At 28.8% G+C, this 19,277-nt stretch overlaps 1 protein-coding gene across 4 annotated transcripts in view; it reads left to right on the forward strand.

The window, feature by feature from the left end:
- Dhc93AB (Dynein heavy chain at 93AB) overlaps positions 1–19,277 on the forward strand; it is an 86,625-nt gene that overhangs the window by 54,735 nt on the left and 12,613 nt on the right. For all 4 annotated transcript variants that reach the window (XM_089217425.1, XM_089217427.1, XM_089217423.1 and 1 more), the window contains 30 exons: positions 650–883; positions 3,679–3,857; positions 5,089–5,224; positions 5,293–5,427; positions 5,508–5,627; positions 5,770–5,912; positions 5,990–6,191; positions 6,253–6,477; positions 6,545–6,755; positions 6,893–7,020; positions 7,097–7,245; positions 7,317–7,599; positions 8,183–8,356; positions 8,414–8,606; positions 8,964–9,076; positions 9,296–9,489; positions 10,101–10,320; positions 10,412–10,573; positions 12,153–12,352; positions 12,433–12,589; positions 13,249–13,437; positions 14,971–15,210; positions 15,299–15,532; positions 16,354–16,480; positions 16,553–16,662; positions 17,382–17,534; positions 17,966–18,119; positions 18,203–18,345; positions 18,418–18,587; positions 18,642–18,780. In XM_089217425.1, the coding sequence (XP_089073551.1) occupies positions 650–883; positions 3,679–3,857; positions 5,089–5,224; positions 5,293–5,427; positions 5,508–5,627; positions 5,770–5,912; positions 5,990–6,191; positions 6,253–6,477; positions 6,545–6,755; positions 6,893–7,020; positions 7,097–7,245; positions 7,317–7,599; positions 8,183–8,356; positions 8,414–8,606; positions 8,964–9,076; positions 9,296–9,489; positions 10,101–10,320; positions 10,412–10,573; positions 12,153–12,352; positions 12,433–12,589; positions 13,249–13,437; positions 14,971–15,210; positions 15,299–15,532; positions 16,354–16,480; positions 16,553–16,662; positions 17,382–17,534; positions 17,966–18,119; positions 18,203–18,345; positions 18,418–18,587; positions 18,642–18,780 (5,217 nt within the window). The remainder of the gene's footprint in view (positions 1–649; positions 884–3,678; positions 3,858–5,088; positions 5,225–5,292; positions 5,428–5,507; positions 5,628–5,769; positions 5,913–5,989; positions 6,192–6,252; positions 6,478–6,544; positions 6,756–6,892; positions 7,021–7,096; positions 7,246–7,316; positions 7,600–8,182; positions 8,357–8,413; positions 8,607–8,963; positions 9,077–9,295; positions 9,490–10,100; positions 10,321–10,411; positions 10,574–12,152; positions 12,353–12,432; positions 12,590–13,248; positions 13,438–14,970; positions 15,211–15,298; positions 15,533–16,353; positions 16,481–16,552; positions 16,663–17,381; positions 17,535–17,965; positions 18,120–18,202; positions 18,346–18,417; positions 18,588–18,641; positions 18,781–19,277) is intronic.

Raw genomic sequence — 19,277 nt, forward strand, 5'->3', positions numbered from 1 at the left:
AATAAATACTAAATATATAATGAATACATTTAATCAGTTTACATGTGTATAGTGGCATTCTGTAATTCTGTATAGTATATTAATTTATAGATTCATTAAAACATTAATATTTATGGTAATATTATATTCTGTTTAATGCATATATTATCCGATTTAATCTAATTCTATAACCATTAGATAATTATTTATTAGTTTATTACCATGTATTTATATTACTAATAACAAGTAGTTATAATAATATTCTTATTTACCTATCTATAGTAAATTAAAGAGGTATTCATTTTATTTCTTATTCTTTTAACTCAATGAAATATGTATATTCTATACTTAAAATTTTGATAATATACTATAATATGTAGTTAGGAACATAATCTAAAATTGATCGACAATTAATACAATTATAATGAAATAGTTATGTTAGGTATTAGTAATATACATATAAATATAAAATAAATATTTTTTATTAGGTACTATCGCAGTTTAAAAATATGAATAAAATTTACAGATTTGAATAAAAATTACAAATACTTAAAAATCATTAATTATTAATAAATATAATTGCCTACCCTTAGTATTTATGAACTAGAAATTAAATATTCATATAACTGTATTGTGTTATAGATATTTTACCATACTATGTATTTTACAGGTAGAAAAATGGCTCAACAAGATACAAGCAATGATGCGTGAAACGATTAGGCATAATTTTTTAGAAAGTACCTTATCCTATGAAGAGAAACCAAGAGAACAGTGGTTGTTTGATTATCCTGCTCAAGTATCGTTGTGTGGTACTCAGATTTGGTGGACTACGGAAGTAAACATAGCATTTGCTAGGCTTGAAGAAGGCTACGAAAACGCCCTCAAAGACTATCAAAGAAAACAAGTGATTATAAAAAAAATATATTCTTAAAACAGTGTAAATACCTACGTCATCATATGCGAGAAAATAAAATAAATTTCAGGGTGGAAAGGAGGGGTCTTAAGGTTATAACGTAAAATTTAATACGTATAGGAAACCAAAATATCAAAAATATATTATCCCATTAAGATTAAATTTAATACATGAAACTATTTAGGGAGTGTGTGTGGATAGAGGGTGGGGGGGGGGCTAATTATACAGTATTTGAAAATAGAACTCATTCGGCAATCCATTACCAATGTCCGTATTCTGTATGTGTATTGTGTAACAGAGTATATAAAAAATCAATAGGTACTCAAAAAGTCATAATTCTCAAGGAATACGTGACCCATAATAATAAAAATTATTATAGGTACCTAACTGTTAAATGATAAATGCTCTCATAAAATATTATCGGGTAGGTAGTTACTGCAGAATTTATGTTTTATCAAAATAAAATTAATAAATATTATTTTAAGACTTAGTACATCATTAAGTATTAACTATTATATTAGGTAGTTCGAACAAGAAATAATAATTAAAATTAAAACACCTATAAACAAAGAATTAATCATAATGTATTTGAAAAATAATATATTGAATATTGATGCATTTGATACATAATAAACATAACTCACTTGAATTATCGCTTATCGAAAAGAAATCTATTTATTTTACCAATTGATTCATGTTTAAATAAATAACTGCATTATTTGTATAGTTGTATTATTTATTCTTTAAACCAATTTTATAATTAAGTATTATAAACTTAATTAAATTTAATCAAATTTTTGTTTTGGCTTTTCGTAATATTTTTTTTTTTTTTTTTTAAACGAGTTGGTATATAGCAGGGCTTGAAACCGGTATTTGATACCGTTTTTGAATACCGTTTAAAACCGTTAAAAAACGAAATCGATATCAAAACCGAAATCAAAAACAAAAAAAATCAATAACGGTATTCAAAACCGAAATCAAAATCCTAATAACTAAATACCGATATTTGAAAGCAAAAACGAAATCGGAAAAAATAAATACCGATATTTGAATCCAAAAACGAAAACGGAAAAAATAAATACCGTTATCCAAAACGGAAAACAATTTAAAATGAACATATCACATTTAAACTTAAATAGCTAAGCTGTTATAATTACGGTCAACTGAGGAGTGTTGGGTCGTCCGAAGGAAATAAAGTATAAATATAGTAGTCGTGAGATGCGGGTAATTAGATTGCAAATTCACTCTAAAGTCTAGACTATAATAATATTTATATATAATACTCTATAAACAGTATTATATTCTATTCATTATAAGGAATAAGTAATAACCACGAATTAAGATATATATCTTAATTCGTGGTAATAACTAATAACTTATATGACGTAATAGTATGTAAATGTAAAATGTTGTAACGTATGCCTAATTAAATTGTATATATAACTATAACTGTTTAGGTATAACTTTGATGTAAGTACTTTGGTAATTTATTTTATAAATAAACAGGATGTAAAATAGGTTAGATCATATTTTATGGTGACAGGTGTATAATTTATAAATTTTTAATAATATTATCTCGGAATTAAAAATAAATTGATTTGTAATTTTTCACGAATATTTTAGTCTGTAAGTTTTATCATAAATTCTATATCAATATAACTTGTACACATTTGTATAACATACTGCCCAATATTACTGAGCACAGTTGTTATTCTTACAACTTGTATTTCTTACAATAATAAATCTATTATAAAATCAATGGTAATATTATTAGTATATTACTATATTTGGTCTGGTCCAAACTCCAAGTTGTTAAGGTCCCCATGACACCACACACTGCAGCGGTGGCGGTGGCGATTCTATTGTTTTCTTTACCGCCGGTGCCCGATGGAATATAATGACGCCAATACGCCATGACATAATAATAATTTTACAAAAACCTATTATTGTTATTTGACCATTGTAATGAGAATATATACATTATATTCCCTGTATAATTTTTCAGTAGTTACTAGTAAAATATTTTATTTTACTTTTCAAATTGCTATGTTGTTATGTAAGATGTAACTTATATTTTACTAGTAGTTAGTACACATCTCAGATTCATGTGCACACTTTAAATTTAGGACTGCACGCTTTGTGTCGCCATTATTTAAGGATGTTATTTGTGTCCAAATGGACACATAGTAAAGTACAATGGACGCCCATTAGAGTAAGATTTTTCTGACTGTCCACTATAGAATTATAGTATTAACTATTAATATAATTTAGTGTTAATGTGAAGTTTTAGTGGCCACCTCATTAAATAAAGAAGTCTCTTTGGGTGTGTGTTGCTCCCCCGCTAACCGCATTACCGCAAGGTGAAATAGTTTAATATTTTCAACCAGTGGGGACCACGGGAATCGAAAATGAACCCAAAATCGAAAAAAAATATACCGGTATTCGAAAACAAAAACGAAATCGGAAAAAATAAATACCGTTATCCAAAACCGAAAACGAAATCGGAAAAAATAAATAGCGGTATTCGAAAACAAAAACGAAATCGGAAAAAATAAATACCGTTATCCAAAACCGAAATCAAAATCGGAAAAAATATATACCGTTATCCAAAACCGAAATCGAAATCGGAAAAAATATATACCGTTATCCGAAACCGAAATCGAAATCGGAAAATTTTTTTTCGGTTTCAAGCCCTGGTATATAGTTAATAATATTTTATTGTCGGTATGTAGATAATACTAAATACTTATTGTGTGTCTATCAAGTTTTTATTCGTTTATATATAGATTTCTCAACTGAACACGCTGATATCATTATTATTGGGAGAATTGACCAGACAAGACAGACAAAAAATAATGACAATTTGTACGATTGATGTGCATTCTAGAGACGTCGTAGGTAGATTAATACAATCAAAAATTGAAAACGTTCTTGCGTTTCAGTGGCAATCACAACTCAGACACAGGCAAGTATATACTTAAACGTTAATTAAATGCATGCGACGTTTTAAAATGCACTAAAATCTAAGACAAAATACAAAATGTATAAAGTGAAGTGTAAAATATACTATGATATCGTACATCATGGGACCTTCCACCATCCCCCTTTTTAAATTTAACAGTTAAAAGTAAATAAAAACATCTACATAAATACATAATCATGTTTAATCATTTATTTTTTAAGTTTTAACGTAAATACTGAACCCTGTAGTGCTTACCCTACGGTGGGTCACCCCATATAAAAAATCTACTATAACCTTATATGGTAAATTAAATGAACGGTGCCACTGGTCATAACTCATATGAAAATATATAATATGTGACAACATTATAATAGAGGGTTTATTTCTATAATATATTATAATTATTAATTACTTATAGTACAGTGGACGTCACTGAACGGTTTGTTACAGAACTAATACTAAGTATGTACCTACTGAATACATAACAATAATAATAATAATAACAATACTTAAATAATAATTCTAATATTAACCTAATTAAAAATAGGCCTGTTATCTGTATCTATATACACTTTATACAGTATTGTTTTTTTTAACACGAATTATACATCATCTCGATAATTTGAAGTATTTGTCAAAGAGATGTTCGTGTACACTGTACATAAGATTAACAATTACAGTATTAATAATTATTAGTAATTATAATGATTTAAAACTTTTTTATAACGTTCATTTTGTACATTTAATTTTATTATTCTTATGGCAACATATTATTATGTTATTAATTTCTGAGCAGTTAAATGTAAATAGTAAATTATTATATATAATTTTATTTTATAAATAATAGTGATGTTTTTTCACCTTTAAAAAAGAACATTATTTCAATGTTTATGTGTAAAGAGTTTAACTTTAGATAAAAGTAGTAGAAAGGTAAGGAGTTTGCGGTGCACCACTATTACTCAAATTATCTATTTATTTTAAACTATAATTAGTAGAAAATTAATCGCTGCATATTCCATATATTTTTACATTAATAGTTTTATGAAATTCCTCTGCTACAGAATAAAGAATTTAAAATGTGTGTGTTGTTATTAATTAAACAATTTTATGCATATTATAAATTATAGTTTGTTTAAAAATTAATACTACAAAATTAACAGAGGTATACTGATAGTAGAGTTTGAGATAAAATAAAAACTAGGTACCTAAAAAGTAAAAATTATTTTAATTTTAGGTGGGACGAAAAGGAAAAAGATTGTTTCGCTAATATCTGTGATGCACAATTTCGATACAGTCATGAATATTTAGGAAATACACCGCGTTTAGTAATTACTCCGTTAACAGACAGATGTTACATAACCCTAACGCAAGTAGGAATCACATTTACGACCATTTTATGAATAAAATAATAGAAATTGTTTTTTTTTTCAATTATCAGTCATTACATTTGGTAATGGGTGGAGGACCTGCCGGACCCGCTGGAACGGGAAAAACAGAGACAACTAAAGATCTCGGTCGCGCTCTCGGCGTCATGGTTTACGTGTTCAATTGTTCAGAGCAAATGGATTACAAGGTATAATATCATGTTATATATGTATTGTAACGCGTGACCAATGAACACAACTGTTTTACAAACAAATATATACATTTTAGTCGTGTGGCAACATTTATAAAGGATTGGCTCAGACAGGGGCCTGGGGTTGTTTTGACGAGTTCAACAGAATATCTGTTGAAGTATTATCAGTGGTCGCTGTCCAAGTAAAATCTATTCAGGTACATGGTATTATAATTAGTATTTAAGTATTATGTCAATTTAATCCAAGTATATATTTTTTAGCAGCTATAATATTAATTCTTTGTTTTCATGTTAGAAATTAATATTACTATAATATAAAATACTTTTTGTCCCTTCCAGGATGCAATTCGAGAAAAAGCACACACGTTTAATTTTATGGGAGAAAAAATAAGTTTGATTCCGTCTGTTGGAATTTTTATAACGATGAATCCTGGTTATGCTGGTAGAACAGAGTTACCAGAAAATTTAAAAGCTCTATTTAGGTTAGTAAATGGGATATATTTATCTCTTGATAAAGAAAATTGACAATTTTTACTAAATAAGCATTTCAATTCAATAGGCCGTGCGCCATGGTAGTACCAGATTTTGAACTAATCTGTGAAATAATGTTGGTTGCCGAAGGATTTCAAGAAGCAAAAGTTCTTGCTAGGAAATTTATAACATTGTATACGCTGTGTAAAGAGCTGCTTTCCAAGCAGGATCATTATGACTGGGGATTAAGGGCCATCAAGTCTGTGTTAGTTGTAGCTGGTTCTTTGAAGGTAAATTATTTTACTATTCGTAACACGAATCGCACGATTAAAATATTGAAAAATTATTTAGAGAGGTGATCCCGGACGTATCGAAGAAGAAGTGTTGATGAGGGCTTTAAGAGATTTCAACATACCAAAAATTATTAGTGACGACGTTCCAGTATTTATGGGACTTATTGGGGATTTGTTTCCATCGCTGGACGTACCGCGTAAAAGGGACCAGGATTTTGAAAAGACTGTCAAACAAGCGGCCGTTGATTTACTGTTGCAACCCGAAGAAAATTTCATACTCAAAGTACACTAAAAATCGTGTAATTAGTAAATATCTAGTTTCAGTGTAATAATTACGTTTTACTAAACAGGTTGTACAGTTAGAAGAGCTTTTGGAAGTTCGTCATTCTGTATTTGTTGTCGGAAATGCGGGCACTGGAAAAACTGAAGTTTGGAAAACGCTATTTAGAACATATCAAAACATAAAACGAAAACCGATTTACAACGATTTGAACCCAAAAGCAGTAACTAATGATGAACTATTCGGTGTCATCAACCCTGCTACCCGCGAGTGGAAAGACGGTAAATTTCGATATCATAGTGTTTTAAAAATATTACTAAAATAAAATATGTAATAATAATATTATCTAAGACATCATAGTATAATATCATTAATTTCAAACCAGATTCTGACTGTTTATTTCTTTTATCGTTTAAAGGTTTATTTTCTGTTATAATGAGAGAACAAGCAAACATCCCGAACAGCTTTCCTAAATGGATTTTATTGGATGGCGATATTGATCCAATGTGGATTGAATCACTGAACACTGTGATGGACGACAACAAGGTATTTACATAGCATATGTAATAAAGAATAAAATGTAATGTATAATCTATACATTTGAGACATCTGTGTTGTTTAGGTTTTAACGTTAGCCAGCAATGAACGTATTGCCTTAACTCCTTCGATGAGACTCATTTTTGAAATATCCAACTTACGGACTGCTACACCAGCCACCGTATCCCGCGCGGGTATTTTATACTTAAATCCACAAGACTTGGGATGGAATCCGTAAAAAAAAATTAATATTTATTTATAAAATCTAAACAATCTGCAATCATTTTTTTTTACATTCTGTACAGGTATGTGACGAGTTGGATCGAGACTAGAGAGTACGCTGTGGAGAAGAGTAACCTCGTAATCTTGTTCGACAAATATATACCACCATGTCTGGAAAACATTCGTAACAGGTTCAAAAAAATCATACCAATTACGGAAATGTCACATATACAAATGTTGTGTCATTTGCTCGAGTGCATTTTAGTGCCAGCGAATACACCAACAGACTGTCCGAAAGAATGGTACGAACTATACTTCACGTTTGTATGCATATGGTCATTCGGAGCGGCTATATACCAAGAACAGGTGAGAATAAAGATCAGGAATCCCGTAAAATAATATTACACTAATTTACCGCCATTAAAATATTTTAACGGATAACAGCACTTCTGCCCCTTGAAAAAATATACACAGGCAGCAAAAAATACACCACTATAAGTAATAAATGCCGATTGCTGGTCATTTAAGACACCTATAAGTACATAGAGGGCATCAAAAATTAGAGGAATGGAGATTATAGATCCTAAAATGTCGACAACCTCAAATATACAATACATGGGTGATAAACAGCATATTAATCCTCCCACAGGATTATATTATATCTTTCATTAAAAAAATATTTATAGTCCAATATGTTGTATAATCTCTGGTATTCTATCAAATATGTATATATGACGATATAGTGAACTGAAGACTTCCTCCACTCCTATAATTTTTCATATTGGAGCATACTTTTTGCGTTAGGTACTACGAAGGAATCGATCACCTATTTTTTTTTTTTCAAAATGTTCTTTAATTCGTGATTTTTTTGGGAGCTGTTGATTATATTATTAAAACCACCTGGAGACTACGTCACCGATTAAAATCGTCTCTTATTTTTGCCACTCAGGTAGTCGATTACAAGGTTGAGTTTTCCAAATGGTGGGTAGCCGAATTCAAAACCATTAAATATCCATCCCAGGGCACTGTATTCGATTACTACATCGACACGGAAACCAAGGAGTTCCTACCATGGACTCACGTCATCCCAAAATTTGAACTGGACTCGGACATGCCCCTGCAGGTATGACAATGTTTATTAACCGCTCGACGTTTCATGCCACTGTTCCGTTTCACGTAGAGCGTTTTGGTCCACACGCCGGAATCGATAAGGACCCGATTTTTTGTGGACCTTCTTATGGACCACAAACACCCAGTGATGCTAGTCGGGAGCGCAGGCTGCGGAAAAACAGTATTGATGAATGAAAAACTGGCCAGTCTTTCGGAAAATTATGCAGTGACCAATATACCGTTCAACTACTATACGACTTCGGGTAATTACGCATCCAACGTTATGATAAATTCGTTCATCATGATCAATATGGTCATTGCCGATATGGTCAATAAGAGCTTTTAAGCCCGATCCGTGCCAAAAAAAATTACTCGAATATGCAGTAAAAAACATATTATTTGTATATTGGTAAAATTATGATTAAACTCAAAATTGGTAATTATATTTTGAAAGTAAGTATTCAATGTTATTTACCATTGAACATGAGTGGACAAGATTGATACTATACGCATGCATAGGAATTTATAAGCTCTGGTTACGATAAATGCAGTGTTAAATACTTGTACATTTTTATATAGTTTTTCCTGTGTTTATATTTATTTGTTTTGGGTAATTACAGAGATGTTGCAAAAAATACTCGAAAAACCACTAGAAAAAAAAGCTGGCCGAAATTATGGACCACCGGGGAATAAAACACTCATATACTTTATAGATGACATGAATATGCCTGAAGTAAAATAATTATTATACAATAATATAATTAATAACTAATAACAATTAACAATATTACTTTAAATATCTGAATTAACTGTTTATTATAATATGAACTTAGTAAACGTTTAAAATCGTGGAGCATGTAAATTAATGTGATTATTTAAGGGGCAGAAAACCATGGTATATCTTCTATTATGATTGTATGAATATGTAATTGCTAATTGTTTGAAATTCCAGGTAGATTGCTACGGAACTGTTCAACCACACACTCTGATACGACAACATTTGGACTACGGCCACTGGTACGACAGAACTAAACTGTCATTAAAAGACATTCACAACTGTCAGTATGTGTCCTGCATGAATCCAACTGCAGGAAGTTTTACTATCAATCCTCGATTACAGCGGCATTTTTGTGTCATCGCTGTGAGGTATAACAATTAATAACCCATGCGTCTTTAACAAATTAAAGATTTTATTTTCATTATCTTCACGCAAAAAATAATTTTTATAATATTATATATATATATATAGAACTTACTATACTCACATAATGTGATGTCTTGCATCCCTTTTTAAAAATGTTTTAGTAAAATACAAATTTTCAAGGGGAAGGTTTCAGAAACTTATGAGATTGGTTTACTTTATTATTATTACTCATTTACTCTTTTATTTTAATGATCGAATTAGTAAAATTAAAATTAATTATTAAAAGACATTTATATGCTCCTACATTTGATGCTTTAGCCTACAATAAAATGTTAGAAATTTACTGTTAAATCCTATGAATTATGTGTAATGTTAGAAACTAAAAAATCAATATCTAGATGTTGAAAAATATATGAATTCTCATTAAGTATTGATACTTGTTTATCAAAAAAAAAAAAAAATAATAAAAATGCACTAAAAAAAAAAAAAAAAAATAATAATAATTTGCACCAAACCAAATATGCACGTATATTAAATTATACAATCATATCCGTGTGGCCTAATCAATAAGAATATATATTTTTAATTGGCTTTAATCAATCTTACCGTACAGTTTTCCAGGGTCGGAGTCGTTGACGATGATTTATGCTTCAATTTTAAATCAACATTTTGGGAATTTCGAATATCGAATCCCACAAGTCGCCTCCAAACTAGCTGATAACGTAATCGAAGCTACCATTTGGTTACACAACAAAGTTAATTCAGTTTTCCTACCAACCGCCACTAAGTTTCATTACATATTCAATTTGAGAGATTTATCAAATGTTTTTCAAGTATTTACATGTTTTGAATCAAAAACTCTTTTTTTTTTTTACAAATCACGTAAGGATGAGGTATGATATTTTTTCAAATAATGTTTTTTAGGGTCTGCTGTTCAGTACTGGAGAATGTTTGAACTGCACTGCAGATCTAATGCGACTGTGGATGCACGAATGCCAAAGAGTATACTCAGATAAACTAGTTGATGACAAAGATTCAGATGCTTTTACTAAAATACAGACTGATGCATTGAAAAAATTCTTTGATGTAAGTGTTCACAATTATGCTCATACAAATAACAATTGAATACATTTTATATTAAAAGTACAACATTTAAACATGGTCATTGGCCATTGTCATGTCAAAATTTGAAAAAGCTAAAATTATATTACCTACTTATTTAAATACCAACAGATATTTTTGATTTACTTTAAAAATATTAAATACAGGTATTTGTAGATGATATTTTAGTGATAGACATTAAAACACTATTTTATTATTAATATTTAATAATGTATCAAACATTTTTAGAAGTAGGCAACCAAACTTACACCAAACACTTATATAAAAGACTAGGCTAGTTAATGATATTTCAAAATATAGTTACTTACATTAAATTTATATCAAAAATGTAAAAAAAAAATGTTAAGTTTGTAATAATTTGTTTTTTCCCCAATTAAGTAAAAAGGTATATATATATATAGAAACCAAAATCTAAATTAATAACTAAATTAAATTAATTTTTTTTTTTTAATATGTTACATACAATGTCCGGAATTGTACATTTCGCAATATGTACAGTGATTTTTGTACACATCCCAAATTGTACAATGTAGTTGTACAAAGTAACTAGATTGTACAAGTTTCATTATACAATTCGCGATGTGTACAATAATTATTGTACAAATTGCGAAATGTACCTTCATTGTTCAAATCACAAGATTACTGCTAGTTTTAAAATCTTAATTATTATTAACAAATAAATAGAAATACTGGATATTTTGATATAAAGTTATATAATTTACAATATAATTAGTGGTATGTTTTAAAAGTATTTTCTTAACAAATATTGCATATTAGTATATCATATAAAAAAAATTTTTAATACTATAATCACACTAATATAAGTTGAAATATTGCAGCAGTTCCGATTACAATGTACTAGTCCGTATTAAAATCTGTTTAAATTATATTTCTGAACGACTCAACGACAGTACCTGTCGTAAAGTCGTTTATATAAACTTTATCATTTTTATTGCATTATACCTTTACTAATATGTTAGATTCCACATAACGTGGTAAAAACAACTCATACGACTATACGAAATGAAATTATACATCTTATTATAGATTCACGTATTTTATTTCATATCACAATGTGTACTGTGTTCACTGTACAGTAATATGTAGTTTTATACTTACTATTTGTAATTATTATAATATGTTTTTAAATTTTGTGATTTGTTCGATGATTATAATATACTAATACGTAAAGACCAGGTGTATCTAATTATATATGATATACTAATATGTAATATTTGTTAAGAAAATACTTTGAAAATATATCAGTTAATTATTATATTGTAATTTATGTTTTTAAATTTTGTGTTTTTACAATGAAGGTACATTTCGCAATTTGTACAATTCCGGACATTGTATGTAACAAATATATATATAGAATATACGTATAGAATTAGATTTTTAATTTATAATTACGTATAATATCAATGATCGTTTTATCATATTTAATTAGGTATTTTAATTAAAAATCTAAAATCTATATTATATTTATAACAAATGTATATTATTTAATATTTTTAACTAAAATCACAATTCTCATGCATAGGAAATCGATGAATGTGCAGTTTTTGAAAAACCAAATATTTATTGCCATTTTGCTCAAGGTATTGGTGAACCTAAGTATTCATCGGTTAGAAATTGGACTAATCTTACAAAATTACTGGACGAAGCTCTAAATTTATACAATGATTTGGTCGCAGCCATGAATTTAGTGTTATTCGAAGACGCTATGATGCACATTTGCAGGTTTGTGAGGAGAATCAAGGGTGATCAAAAGGTTTGATATGGTTGGATACTTATGAAACGGGTTTTGTGGACATTTATAGAATAAACCGAATATTGGAATCACCAAGGGGCAGCTGTTTATTGGTAGGAGTCGGAGGTAGTGGAAAACAGTGTTTAGCGCGTTTGGCGGCGTTTATTTCCAGCTTGGAGGTAGCTCAAATACAACTACGCAAAGGCTACGGGCTTTTGGATCTCAAAGTGAGGTTTTACGTTAAAAAAAAAAATCATGCTTATTAGATAAATAAGTTAAAAGTTAATTTTTTTAAATGTATAAACTGAATTCTCGCAGTCAATTACTTTTCTAACTAAATTAATAGTTTAACTAGGTAGGTATAGTTAAAGTATCTAAGTATCTATTGTCATAACTCAACTTTTAATTTAATTTAAAAATAATTGGCACGTTAAATTAGAATAAATATTTTATGTATCTTTAATAGACAGTAATAAATACAATTAATTATTTTTGGTTTAATTATGCTTTATACAATTATTTTGAATAAAAATAAACAAATACAAATTTCTTGATTAAATAATTTAGTTGAAACTTAATTGTTACTAACTTGTAATAATTGCTTAAATTACTACAGCAGTTATTAATAATAAAACGTAAAATGTAATAAAATTTATTTTTAACAAAATAATTGGTCAGGATTAAAAATGAAAATTGCACAGCAGTTATGGGTCTAACTCAAATAAAAAAAAAATAACTTTTTAAATAGGTTCAATTAATTTTTTCTCTTAATAAACTTTATGCTTTTTGAGTTGAATATATTGCGTATTAACTGTTTATCATAATTTAAGATAATTGTTTTCGTTTACTTTCCTACCTTTGAATAGACTGATATGATTGCCCATAGATGGAATTATCCAGTTTGTATTTGAAGTCGGGCTTAAAAAACGTAGGAATCGTGTTTTTGATGACGGACGCTCAAGTACCGTCGGAATCGTTTCTAGTTCTGATCAACGACATGCTTTCGACGGGTGAAATCCCAGAACTATTTCCCGACGATGAGGTTGAAAATATTATAGCCGGCGTTCGCAACGAAGTAAGATTTTACATTATCTTTTAAAATGTAGTTAAATAAAATTGGTACAAAGGTAAGATATAAATGATTAGCATTATATAGTTTTATTAAGAGGAGGGGGAGGCAATAGTTTTTACCAGCACATTTAGAACGAAAAAAAGAGCTCCTTGTTACTTTCACATTTACACAGAATTGTATAACTCTAAAACTTCTCGTTAGAATTTTGATTTAGATTCATCAACTTCAAAAAAATATATATATGTATATATCTGCTGAATATTTAAAGTTGATGGGGGGGGGGGGGGGCAGGGGACATTTGAAAAAAAGAAGTTTGTATATTCATTTGTTACACGATCATCATAGTATTATAGAACTGTAGAAGTATATAAATTATCATTAAAATATTATTGTTGTCAAAGTTTAAAGTTGTTATAGTTTTATGTGTCCTATAAACGATTTATCATTAAATAAAATAATGTAAATTTCAGCTTTCATGTAATCGATAATAAGCCCAGTATGTACCGTTGCCCATTAGCCGTTGGATAGCTATTATTGTTTAAAATAAAATAGATACAACTTAAATTAGTACTGGGTACTAATGAAATCAAAACAATATCTGAACTAGTCCAAATAGTGTTTTCCGTTCTGGTAACTTAAGCTAGTGTCTAATACCTGTATTCCAGGTTAAATTTATATTTATATAAATTATATTTTACTATCATAGATAGCCCTAGAATATTGTAAAGTTCGAATCTAGTACTTATATTTTCTGTAGTCTGTATGAAGGTTTCATCATAACACGCCTTATTCAAGCTGAGACAATATTTTAATATTATGATGATGAGATGTTATAAAGATCGCCTTTAGTTTATTTTAATAGGCACACAAATTCATAAAACCACACTTCCTGCAATGTATGTTTTGAACAAGTTGAGTCCTTCTAATCATCTGAAAAATTATATTAGCTATTATATAATAAACAGTAGGTAATAAAAAATGAAACATATTTACAGTGAATATAATCATAAAATATGATAAAAAAGTCAAAACATAATAAAAATATTATTATTATATCAGCATAAAATCAGTGGCGTATTTAGGGAGGGGCCCAAAGCTTAGGTTAGACCTGAGCCCTCCTAGTCCATGTAGTATATATAATAGTATAACACAATACTACTCAGTACTCATATTATACTATAATATAATAATTAAATAATTATTTGTAAAAAAAGCAAAATAAAAATAGTAGATTGTAAGTATGCAGTGTTTTACGATTTCAAGTAAAATATAAATAGCAAAAGATGATATCGATAATGCATTATCGTGTCTAGACTAGGACACTTGGCCGTTTCTCTCAATTATATGATAAAATTGAACAGGAAAATTTTTACTTCCGTGACGAATTAGATTGGCCAAAAATAAAGGAAAAGTGTTTATACTATACTTAGTCAATTTTTGGAGTTAATATATTATTAACTAAAAAATTACTCCAAAATAGTTAACTTAAATATTTTAAAAAAATGAATGAATCCTAACAATATTATACTCAATTAGGTCAAGGGCGCGGGACAGTTGGACACGCGTGAAAATTGTTGGAAGTTTTTCATCGATCGGGTTAGACGACAGTTAAAAGTCGTCCTGTGCTTCTCACCGGTCGGATCGGTGTTAAGGGTTCGTTCCAGAAAATTTCCTGCACTGGTAAACTGCACGTCCATTAATTGGTTTCATGAGTGGCCCCAACAAGCGCTCATGTCTGTGTCCAATCAGTTTTTATCGGAGCTTGAAGTGCTACCCGTAAATGACCTCTTTTTTACTTTTTAACCAAAATCGTCTTCATTGACCTTTGCCATTGATCAATATGTGAAGTATGTACTAATTCTAGGAAAACTTCAGAGAATCAGTGGCCAAGTTCATGGGTTACGCGCACACGCAGGTCAACATCATATCGCGAATATATTTACAGAGCGACCGCCGGTACAATTACACCACGCCAAAATCGTTTTTGGAACAAATATCGCTTTACTCCAAGTTACTAAGGCGAAAGTCAGCTGAGTTGGCAAGCAAAATTGATCGGCTTGAAAATGGGTTGGAAAAACTGAAAAGTACTGCGAATCAAGTTAGTTTGCATTATTCACAAGACTGCTTAAAATAAAAAAAGATTTTTACAATCGTATTTGAATACATAATAACCTGTCCGGGAGCTTGGTCCACTGTAACACTATATACATAGACTATATACATCCAGTTGTTATCAGTAGGTTTTAAATGTAGTTAGGTACGCACCTTCATGTGCAACCTCATCATTGAGAGGTATATGGTACATTTCTAAAGATATTTTAAATTTTATAGATTCTAAGCGGATCGATTTAAAAAACTTATTGTACTGCATAAGTATTCAAAAATTGAAAAGGTCTATAAAAAGACCACAATTTTTGCAATATTTAGAAAATTTATTTAAGTATAAAAATGATAATTTATTCATCAGGGAAATGTTTAAGTTTTTTTTATATTCAATATTTATTAGAATACATTTTAATATTTATTTTTGTCGTATAATAACTTAATAACAAAAACCAGTCAACAGTCAAGGATAGGTTGTATTAGGTATTATCCGTTTGAATATACATCAAATTGTTGTGACCACATTAATTTTTTTTTTAAATTTGTATATATTATATTGTCTCTGTGTTTAGTTTTAAATTGTATGCATTTAATATTGTATTATATTTAGAGTTTTCATGCAAAAATAAAATTATGTGTTAGTTATAATATGAATAATAATTAAAATATCTGTAAATACACAAAAAACAACAAGTTATTACATTTTGAAAACTATGGCCTAGTAAGAATATGGATTGAAAATATCCATTTTTTTTTGGTGGTAACACATATATTTATGTGTATACTTTGAGTATTTTTGTATATTTTTTATTTTAGGTGGATAATTTAAAAGAAAAATTAGCAATTCAAGAAGTTGAATTAAAAATTAAAAACGATGCAGCCGACAAACTCATTCAAATAGTTGGTATTGAAACCGAAAAAGTATCAAAAGAAAAAGCATTTGGTACAATTTAAAATTAATATTATAAAAATAATATTTTTTCCATTTTAAAACATTTAATCAACTTTTATACAGCCGATGACGAGGAAAAAAAAGTTGGTTCAATAGCAGAAGAAGTGAAGAAAAAACAACGGGATTGCGAAGAAGATCTCGTAAAGGCTGAACCAGCACTGCTCGCTGCTCAAGTTTGTATTTAAAACATATATTTAAAAAAAAAAACATAATTTGTATCTTAATGACAAGGTTCTTCAAAAAAGAATACATTATAATACTTTGTTATATTGTATAACGTACCTACCTATCAATGTAAGCTTGTAAGGATTGCAATTTCTGGTATCCAAATAATTGGATTTTTATTAATATTATATATATTACTAAATAATTGCCCATTACATTAAAAAAAAATATTATAACAATAGTTAATCTATTTATAAATTTAAAACTGTATTGTTTAAATATAAGTAAAATACTTATTATTTACATCTATAAGACTATAACAGTTAATACATCATGTTGTGGAAGTAAAACAAAAAACCAATTTTAGCTCTATAAAATGAAATACATATAACATTAGAATTAATAAAAATGTATTTAATAACACTGATTAAATATAAAAATACAATGATATAATTTAAGTGTAACTCGTCTATTCATTATGACTATAAGTGATAGGTATTATTATAAAATACTGTTAGAAGGTACGAATAGAACTTATCCGTGATTCGTGTTATGGTTACTTTACCTTCCTTTTACAATAACATTTTCAATGTAATTAATGTGTGGGCCTCGTTAACTTTTGCGGTGTACCTATAGATTACTGTGCATATACAACCTATTATTTTATTTTTGTTAATATTGATAAATCGAATCGAAAAAGTACGAGTATAGTATTTTTTTCCTCTAGGAAGCTTTAAATACATTGAACAAGTCAAATTTAACAGAATTGAAATCATTTGGATCACCTCCCGGTGTTGTTACAAATGTAACGGCTGCTGTGATGGTGTTACTGGCACAAAACGGTAAAATACCCAAAGACCGTAGTTGGAAAGCTACTAAAGTACGTATACTGTACCTATATTATATTATTATATTGTATGCATAATAATAGATCCAACTGATTTAAAAATTAACTTTTTTTGGTATAATAATGTATCTAAAGTAATAGTGTTAACTGTTAAGATTAAATAAGATTACACTTCACCATGTATAATATATTATTGATTTTTAAAATGTTTACGATTTAGTATCAACTTTATGTATTTATAATTTATACAATATATTATTAAAAGAAACACATATTTATAGCAACAATTTTAGTCTATGGTTGATAATATACCTGTAGTATATAATATTATACCCAAATGACATTTTAATATGAAAAGACATCGTTGAGTCTAAATAATTAAATATTAGGTACCTATATTTAGGAAATTAAAAAAATGGATACCCATTTAAGTATTTAACCTAAGCTCTTTAATTTCGATTTAGATTATGATGGCTAAAGTGGACAGCTTCCTTGATTTACTCATAAACTATGACAAAGAGAACATTCATCCCGAAGTAACTAAAGCTATTAAACCATACTTAAAAGATCCAGAGTTTGAGCCAGAATTTGTAAGATCAAAGTCAGCCGCAGCTGCTGGTGAGTTTCAATATAATCGTGCTGCCACATAAACATTTGAAAATAAATCAATATCTAATATAGTACGTATATTTTAATTTCAGGTCTCTGTGCTTGGGTAATAAACATAATAAAGTTTTACGAAGTATATTGTGACGTGGAACCAAAACGATTAGCCTTAGCTCAAGCCAATATGGAACTCGCTCAGGCCCAAGACAAGTTAGCTGTTATAAAGAAAAAAGTCGCTGTAAATATGAAATACTTTGTAGCGGTGTAGAATAATATGAAAACCGATTTAATACGAGCACTTTTTATAAAGTCCTTAGAAGAACAACTTTCCAAATTGACGGCTGACTTTGAGCAGGCCACATCCGAAAAATTACACTGTCAACAAGAAGCTGATGCGACTAATAAGACGATCGAATTAGCGAACAGACTGATTGGAGGCTTGGGGTCGGAAAATGTCCGTTGGGCAGAAGCTGTAGCTTGGTATATTATTGTTGCCCTTCAAAATTTCAGAATTACATTTTTTTTTTTTTTAAGTTTTATGCAACAAAGTACCACTTTGCCGGGAGACGTTCTGCTCATTACAGCGTTCATATCATATGTCGGATGCTTTACTAAACATTATAGACAAGAACTGCTACACAAAATATGGACGCCATTCGTAAAAACCTTAGATGTATGTATATGTTACATTTAAAGAAATTAAAGAATTTTAACTAATCAAAAACGTTTATTAACAATAATTTGGCGTACGAGACCAATATTGTTTAAATGTGGCACATAGACGTAGTTTAGATTTACAAATTACAACACTTTATCAAATATCACGATCAATCAAATAAAAATTATAAAATTTAGCTTGTGTAGACTTTTGGACATTAATAAATTGTACTCTTGCACTACGCATATATATAGTGGTTCGGAATAGAAACCTTTCAAGTCATTGTGAACCTTTGAGGCTGCTGTGAATGCTGTTTTCTATAATAAGTAGGTATATTTATTATTATATTTATTTAATTAGTTTTGATTTAAATTGGTTCAGCTTAATTTATATTACAAATCGAATTCTCACGACAGAAAATTCTTAAAAACTGTTTGTAAGTCTTACAAACATAAACACTTTTTTATTGTTGTTAGTTACTTTATGTTTTTCGTAATTATTATTATTTAACT

Source organism: Diuraphis noxia, unplaced genomic scaffold (genome assembly GCF_037042655.1).
Source record: "Diuraphis noxia isolate RWA-SAM2 unplaced genomic scaffold, SU_Dnox_SAM2 contig0001, whole genome shotgun sequence".
Lineage (NCBI taxonomy): Eukaryota > Metazoa > Arthropoda > Insecta > Hemiptera > Aphididae > Diuraphis > Diuraphis noxia.